This window comes from Falco cherrug, chromosome 6, assembly GCF_023634085.1.
Source record: "Falco cherrug isolate bFalChe1 chromosome 6, bFalChe1.pri, whole genome shotgun sequence".
NCBI classification, from domain to species: domain Eukaryota; kingdom Metazoa; phylum Chordata; class Aves; order Falconiformes; family Falconidae; genus Falco; species Falco cherrug.
In genome coordinates, this window is record NC_073702.1 from 49,576,325 (window position 1) to 49,584,992 (window position 8,668).

Sequence of the window (8,668 nt, forward strand, 5' to 3'; positions counted from 1 at the left end):
AGCTGTTGGAGAAATGTTCTCAACAACCATGCTCTTCCTAGATGGAGATGTTATAGGACACAAAGCAGTATTTTCATCAGATGCAAACTGGAAAAAGCTCAAGGATGTTCAAAGGCATGGAATAATTTCCATGCAAGGATCAACTAAGCTAGTTAGGACTTCTCAGTTTGCAAGAAAATTAACTGAGGCTAGGATATAAGAGCACATAAATTAATGAGTTACATGAACAGGGTGGACAAAGACCACATGTTCATTGCGCTATCAATAGTATAACTACAGGGCATCACCACTCTGAACAAGAAAAAGGCTTTTTAAATAGTGTTGTAGCAAGGAGTTTTTTAGATAACTTTCCAAACAGTGTGAAGGTTATCTAGGACAGCCTTTGTTAAAGCATACTGTGGATGCTGGAATTCACATGGCTTCAAGGGGAAACCGGACAAGTTCACAGAAATCCATTTAGTAACTCATTATATAGGAACTTCCAGCCTCCAAAACCTCTGCAGCAGCTCAGAGGAAAGCAATGATGTGTATCTTTGAAATACTCTTCCTCAGGCATCAGCTTTTGGCCAACATCAGGGGTATACTATCAGGCTACAGGGGCTTTCTGCCTCACCTACAAGGCCAGCCATGCTCTTACAGAAGTCTAAGTGCAGAAGGGACATGAACCCCATTTACTTAACAAGAAATAGCAGTTCAGCAAGTCACACAAGACCTGGTAATGATGTACATTCATTCTGCATTCTAGATAAGAATCCATTTGTCAAAGAGGGATTTATCGATTCAATACCCTACCCTTCTGTTTTACCTGTTCCATAATCAGCGTCTTTCATTTTACCTCATGGACTTTGGTGGAACGTACCACATGGTATTTGCGAAATTTATGAGTGGGATTCTGTGATGTGATCACCTCTGATAGCTTGATAACCTGATTTACATCCTATACATTACAATGCTTACACTTCCCAACAAGGTACTTCAAACAGTACAAAACAGGTACTATTTGCTCCCTGATAAAGGTAGGTCATTGCAAGTCCTGGAATGTCACCTAAGCACAAAGAGATTGCTCTTGAGAAGCTATAGATCACACAGGGAAAGTGATTGGAAGGATCAGCAAAATACCACTTCCTGACCCCTCAAACAGCTTGAGGGCTTCTGAGATGAAACTCTTCACAGGCCCTTCACTACAGAAGTGTGATGGCAAACAAATATGCACCAGTGATTCCCAAAGCGTACCCAGAGAATAGTGCAGGCAGAAAAAGTAACTTTCAAAAGTTTCCTTGCACAGCTGCATCAGTTTTTAAAGGCAAAAGCTATTCTCTCCTACAGCGAGATCACTAAATATCAATTACGCAAAGCCACCCTCTAATTCACACCACATACTTTGTACACCAGGAACTTTCTATGATCACTTATATCTACAAAGACAAAAGGTTGTGAAAGCTTAGCTTGCTTAATTAAAGTGTACTCGGCAAGATGTTAAGAGTAACTTTAGCTCCCACAAAGAGCTCTGAAGCCCAGATCTTACCATACAGACTTTTAAGTCCTCTACCGGGCTACACTGGTTAAATTCAGGCACCCCAGTATAAATGTGAGATTCTTTAATCTCTACTTCTTCAGGCAGCTCAGATCTGCTCTATGCATCTGCAGAATGGTGGTCTCTTGGCAGAACTGAGCATCTCTACACCCATTTCATAAGTGTGTTCAGGATTCATCAACTGGATGCCTATTGACTCATCCCCAGAGAAGCCTCTCACACACATTACACACACAGAGGCTGTAATAATCACAGCAAATACAGATAATTTCATGTAAAATCAAGACAGGAAGAGATGGTGATAGTGATGCCTCTGCATTTTACAAAACAGCTAGAGCTGTTCATGAAACTGGGAGGGAGAAGCAAGAGCACAATAACCCTCTCTCAAAAAGGGCAATTCCACACTCCCTTCCCAAAGGTAGCAGGCGGCTACAGACTTACTGTAGGGGTGTCAGCACCTCTTCCGTTGAGCCTACACAGTAAGTAGCCAAATACAAGTCTTTGGTCATCAGGCAACAATTTCTCTAGCTTAGTCAATTAGAAGATGAATCCTGCATGTTAATTCTTAGACTTCGGATTTTTACTTTAATTGAGAGCTGATAGTATCAGGTGCTCATCAGTCCCAGCTGAGCACATGGCTGCTACTCATGCGCTCTCAAAGATGAGAGCGGATGCAGAGAAGGCAGGTGATTTTTCCCCACTATGAAGTAGGAATTAGGAGAAACAAAATCTGGATCTGAACAGATGAGCAATATGGAAGCAACATGGTTAGCTGCTGTACTTGAGCTACGTCTTGTTTCCAGCCTCACATAGCAAAAATTTTCTCCCTTTCCTAGGGGAAAGGATCCCATACATGGCTCAGTAAAAGCCAGACACTTCAGTTGCTTCTGCAAAAAGCTGCACTGCTCAGCTCACAGGCTAAATTTTTATCTAATGCTGAAACCAGGCTTCAAAGCAAGCACACAACACAGCTAAAATACATTACTTAACAGTGTGCAGTGTGGTTCACTGATCTTAGGCAGCACTGCCTTCCTTCAAGGTCAATTGAGTGATTATGGGATTTGCAGCGTGCATAAAGCTCTTTGGACAGAGTGCCAAACAAGAACAACAGTGATTCGGGAATCTTCAGTGGTCATCAAGACGACTTATTCTCAAAAAGTCCTGACATACCACAGCTTTTTTTCATGGACTGAGGAAGACGTTCATGTAGGCGGAGGGAGGAAGAACAGGAAGGCTTATCTCCCCCCCTCTGCCCTTTAAGAAGGCTAAGAAATTCTTTAAGCAGTGACTAACATAACAGTTAACACCCTTGATTTCTCTGGAACAGCTAACATCCCAGAACAAACTGCCCTCAGAAATGCTTACTCAGCTCATGCAGTAAATAAGGTTTTTGGCACAACTGTGAGCTCATTCTCTTACAACTTTAGTTGCGAACTACTCCTTACATTTACTGTTAATAGGACCCTCCACCTTCCTTTTGCAGCTATGAGTGGGAGTTCTCACATTTGGCATAGGGAAGCTTCCTTACATTTCCATTTTGCACCACAGATACACCTCCTGGTATCAAGTATGCTATACACCAAATCATCCGATGTACTGCAATTGGTGCTTACAAGGAGAGTGTAAGATTTTATTCCTGGCTAAATCTATAACTATCCATAAGCTAAGAGTATTTTAATTAATTATAAGCACTTAAGGATATGAAAATATATTTTTATTTCTGTCCAGTTCTAGCAATCTGCTGTGAAGAACTCAGACAAAACTGCTATGTGTAGTTAAAAGATACATAATCAAGAATAAATTAGGAATATCTGAGAACAATTATTATTTGTATTTAGCATAAATTCCTGTCACTACATTTGCATCTCTTTGGCCTAGCTTGTCATAAACCTGTTGAACTTATGATGCCATAACCTGTTCACAGACAGCTGAAGGTTTGGCAGAAGACTTGCATGCTGTCTTCAAGGACTTTTTTTCAGAATTCATGTATATTCAGCATCAAACAGGTATGGAGGACTTGTCTAACCACCTAATGCTTAGCACACACTAGCACATTATTAACAACAAAACGGGTGGGAAAAAGCTTTTGAGTCATCGGTTCCTGTTCCCCACTCCTACAGGCAGCAGCATTAAATCGTCTCCTTGTCAAGCTTTATGTTAAGGGATGTTAGGTCCTGGAACAGTCTCCTAATAAGAGCAACAAGGAGTAAAAAAACCCCACTCCTACCCACCCACAACACCAACACCACCAAATCCAAAAAAACAAACAAAAAAATATCCTAAACCACACCACACACACTTGACTGCTCTAATGTTTAAAAGTCTCTTGAGCCACGAGTTCTGCTTAGAGCAATTCTTCCTCTTCTTTGGCATTTGAACCTTTACATTTTATACAGGTGAAGGAAGAGGTAACTTCTTTAATTCTGCCATGCTAAACCAGCCAAGCACTCTCTTATTGTGAAGTGGTTTTCTGCCTCTAGTCATCCCCAAACCCTTCTCTACATTCAGCTTTGAATTTGTCTCTTCTGGACACAGGTAAGGGCAACTTATATTCAAGGAAAGAGTTCGCTAGCACCTTCTATTAATGCTTTCTGTTAGAGAAACCCTATGCATTGCAGATGGCATGCACAAGACAGTCATACTACCACCGATGAACCCATATCCTCCCATCCTATATAGTGAGGCACCTTCTTCCTCCACACCTCCAAGTTTAACTATTGCAATGGGACCTTCTTGCCCCAGCCCTTCAACCCCCTGTATATGGTGGTCCTCTGCATCAATAATACCTCCCCCTCAACAGCACGGCATTAGCAGATTTCATTAGTATGCTCAGCTTTCTGACCACAGGCTATTAGTAAAGGTATTAAAAAATGGTGCTTCTGGATGTCATTCACTTTATTTTCTCTTCAGCACCAGAAGCTGTTAGACTGCATTTACTGCTGTGCTCTCCTTACACATTTTATACGCATACACACAAGTATTACAGATTCTTGTGTGACACTACATCAAATGCTCTACTGCAAAGCTGACTTCATTTCTTGTGAAGCTTTAATTTTTTTTTTCTCCCAAGAGGAAATTAAAAAAAAATAAATAATCTACCTTCGATAAAGTAACTGCTGGTAGGTCAGATCAAATTAACAGGTCTGCAGACCAGAGATCATATTCCCTTCTTCAGTAAGCACTGTTCATTAGCCCACAGCCATGCTGTTCTTGCCACAATTTATTAGACTGGTTTGTTTTGCAAAAGGATGTAATTCAGCTGAAACACCATCCATTCAGTGAGTCAAACAGAAATAAACTGGTAACACACACCTAAGAAAAACACGGAGTGCATGCAGGCACTACAGCAATGAAAAGATGTAAAGCTGAGCAAATAAGTTTATTTAGCATTTCACTTGTTTCCAGATAGCATAGCAAGATTTGGACAAGATGACATCCCTTGCATTTCCTTACATAATAATTCACCACCTGTGAAGCCTAATGAACCTCTGTACAGACTAGATGGAAATTATGTATCTGAACTGTTGATGAACTCCCAGCCATCAGCCCTTATGAACTGCTACAAGTTATATATTTATAGCTTACCTTAGAGAGACCTCATTACTTTGTAACTGTCAAACATGGCAGACTGACTGTATTCGAATTATAAATCAACACTTGCCTATACTAACAAATACATTTATTTCAGATATTTTTTTTTTACTGTTACTAAAATTTGAGTGCTATAAACATGCATCAGATCCCACTAATTGTGATTAAACATTACCACAAAATCTGGAATATAGTTCGCTTTCTAGCACTTTGGTACTCCATTAAAATATGTTCTAGTGTTAATGGATTTACTATTTTTTTACTGTGAAAGAATAAACTACATGATCTGTAAGCTTTGTGCATACATGCTTAATTTTTTAAAACCAACAGTTTCATATAAAAGGTTTAACTTACTGGTTTTAGGGGGTGTGGGTTAGCATTGCCAAAGTTTTGCTTTGGCATCTTAATCTTTACTTATAAACAACTGATGACCAGTGTTTCAAACTCCCACAGCAGCATGAAGTCTGCCAAGCAACATCATATTTACTTCTGCCATGCAGACAAGACACATGCAAATAAGCGTAGGTAATAAATATTTAGTAGCCATGTTAAACACCTCTCAGAAACAAACTGCTTCCCTGTGCGTCCCAAGAGTTCATGCTATCATTCCTCACGCATGCCAAAGGCTGTTGTCACATTCATCCTGAACACAGTTCTGCCTCTGGAGTGACGGCTTTACATTCTCTCCCCCGGCCCCCTGCAAACGCACAGGAATCCTATTTAGCTGTATTAAGACCAAATGAGCTGGGTTGGGAAGGATCCAAATCCAGTCTCAGTCTGAAGCAGTCAGACCAAACAGTGTGTTTTATTAAAATAACCTCTGCAAAATTCCTTTTTGTTTTACAGTAAGGTGGCAGTTAGCCCTACTGAGCAGCAGATTAAAAAAGGCACTTATATTGTACAAGCTACTGGCATGAAGCCGCGTCCATAAATCCCAGCTAGTAGGTCACATCTCAGAAATCATTAAAGTACAGCTGTCCTTCCCCAGAAGGCAGCAGTTTACACCATCCATTTCTGTTATTCAGTGGCTAGTAAGCAAAGAAACAAACAAAAATCACCATCTATGACAGAATATGAACATAGCCATGCCAGGTAAAAGGATGAATACAGCTGTTTGATTTTTGGTGGGGTTTTTTTGTTGTTGTGATGTTATTTGGTGGGGTTTGTTTTGGTTTTTTTTTGTTGTTGTTGGGGGTTTTTTTGTTTGTTTGTGGGTTTGTTTTTTTTTTAAGAGATTAAAGAGTCTTTCGACACCTATCCATGGCTTCCAGTATGACTTAGTCCTAAATCAGGATTTCAGATTATTCTGACCAAGATATTTCAAGAAAGCACTCTGTAATTAGCAAATGGCTAATAAGGCTGAGAGAGATTATTCACACACAACCTTTTATATCCATGCATTATAAATTATATATTTGTTCCCCCAGTTGCAGAAGGGTCCTTCCAGTATACATTTTTATATGCAGTAATATGTCACCTCCTACTGATGAAATACAGCCAAAGAAACTGAAAACGACTTGGTACCTTTTTTTTTTTTTAGTTGGTTTACAGAAACTGCAATCTAAATTAACCTAACCACTTTTTTCTTTTTTTTTTTTTTTTTTGGGGGGGGGTGGAGTACATTAAATCTAACTTTAATGTTATGGTGGTAAAACATCAATTGCTTATTACCATAAAGATAAGCCTGTTAACTCTCATTTCACAGAGTGCAGCTAATACTCGCTTGAGTCCTTCACTGTGCTGTATTTTAAGAAATACTGCCTCTATTGAAAATAGACAGCAACAACAATTCGTTCTGATTATGCTCATCAGGGCTCAAAAGTGTGCCTGGTCCAACGACTGCTCAAGGCTTCGCATCAGGCAGTTGGTTCCCCAAGGGAATTAATAGTTTCTAACCAGCAGACTTTAAAACAAGCAAAATATGCACTATGAGATTCGGGGGGGGGGGGGGGGGGGGGGGCGGTTGTTGCATCAAGAAAGTGACAGGGACGAAAAAAGATAGTCAAGTTTGTTCAATTTAAAAAAAAAAAAAAAAAGGAGACAAAAAGAAGAAGCAGGTTTTTGATAGTGACTAGTAAAGAGCAGCGCGGAGAAGTGCGTTAAGAGTCCCTGGCATTAGCTTTTTAGCAAAGCAAGGGGAAAAAAGTTTCTCCAACGTTTACAGGCACATGCACGTTTCCTGTAGAAAAACGCACAGGCCATGCAAATACTGAATGGAGGTCTGCGCAGTTTGGCTCTCTCTCGTTAGCGGGAGTGTGGTAAAAGCTCTTTCAGAGTTGCTGGGGTCGTCCGTATGTTTCTAGCGCGGCAGCGCTGCAGAAGACGGAGCGATCCACCCTTTGATCCCTCCAGCACCCTCCCGGAGCTCCCTCCCCTGCCGCCGCAGCGGGGGGGGCGGCGGGAAGGCGAGGCCCCGCACCCCCAGCCCACCGAGGGGCCTCCGTGACGCCGGCGGCACGCACGGCCGAAGCGAGCCGCCCCGGTGAGCCCTCCCGCTTCCAGCGGCCGCTTGCTCGGCTCTGGAGCGCCCGTGCGAACCGGGGGGAGCCCGCGGCTCCCGCCGCGCACCGCGGAGAAGTTCTGCGGGTGCTCGGTCCGGAGAGCCCCGTCCCGGTGCGGGGAGCTCGGGCCAGGGGCGCGGCGGGGACCCGGGCCCAGCCCTTCCAGCGCGGGGCAGCGGGACCCCGCAGAAGCCGCCGCCGCGGCACCGGGAGCCGACCGCCCCGTCAGGCGCCCGGGCTCGGGCAGCCCCGAACGGCCAGCGCCCGGCGGGCCCCGGCACGGCCCCGTAGGGCGCTTCCCCCACCCCGTGCCCCGCTTACCGGCTTCGGCATTTTGAGGGGTCCCGGTGCTTCTCCTGCTCCCAAGACAAACGCTCACGCAGCGGCTGCCTCGCCTCAGCCGAGCGCCTTGTGAGGAGGAGGAGGAAGGAGCCGCTCCCGGCCACGGCAGCAGCACAGCCCACGAGTGCGGCGCCGGCCGCCCGGCGGCGGTTAAGTACGCAGGTGGGGCCGCCGCGGTGACTCACCGCCGCCGGCCATTACCCGCCGCTCCCCCCGGCGCTTTCCGAGCGCGGCACCGGCCTCCCCCGGTCGCCGGGCACCCCTGCCGGCCTCGCTTCGACGCCCACGGCGCGCAGGAGGGACCCGGGTCCGGAGCCGCCAGCCAGCCCCCGCGGCGTGAGAGGCAGGCGGGGCCGCCCGCCAACCGTCGGGCAACAGGTGCTGCTGGGCGGGGGCGGCGCCGCGCCGGTGGCCCGCCGGGCAGGGGTAGGGGCAGGGGCAGGGCCGCGGCGGGCACTCCTTGCGCCGCCCGTTCCGTGCCCCCCACCCGAGACCCCTCACCCCCGGCGCCAAGCCCCGCCGCCCTGCCCATCGCAACATGGCTGCCGGGGCGAGCCCCGCCGCCGCGCCCGCACCTGCCCGTGCCGCCAGCCGGGGCGGCGGGGCCGGGGGTTGGCTCGGGGAAGGGGTCCTGACCAGGGGACGGAGAGGGGGCGGCGGGCGGGCTGCCGTGCGGGGCTCCCCCAGCGCCCCGCTGCCC

The 8,668-nt window shown here is 45.8% G+C and overlaps 1 protein-coding gene across 1 annotated transcript in view; it reads right to left on the minus strand.

Moving 5' to 3' along the window:
• The window catches only part of EZR (ezrin), a 36,181-nt gene extending 27,794 nt beyond the window's left edge, over window positions 1–8,387 (minus strand). Inside the window, exon 1 of the mRNA XM_055713513.1 lies at window positions 7,948–8,387. Within this exon, the coding sequence (XP_055569488.1) occupies window positions 7,948–7,959 (12 nt within the window). The 5' untranslated portion in view covers window positions 7,960–8,387. The remainder of the gene's footprint in view (window positions 1–7,947) is intronic.
• Window positions 8,388–8,668: the final 281 nt, after the last annotated feature.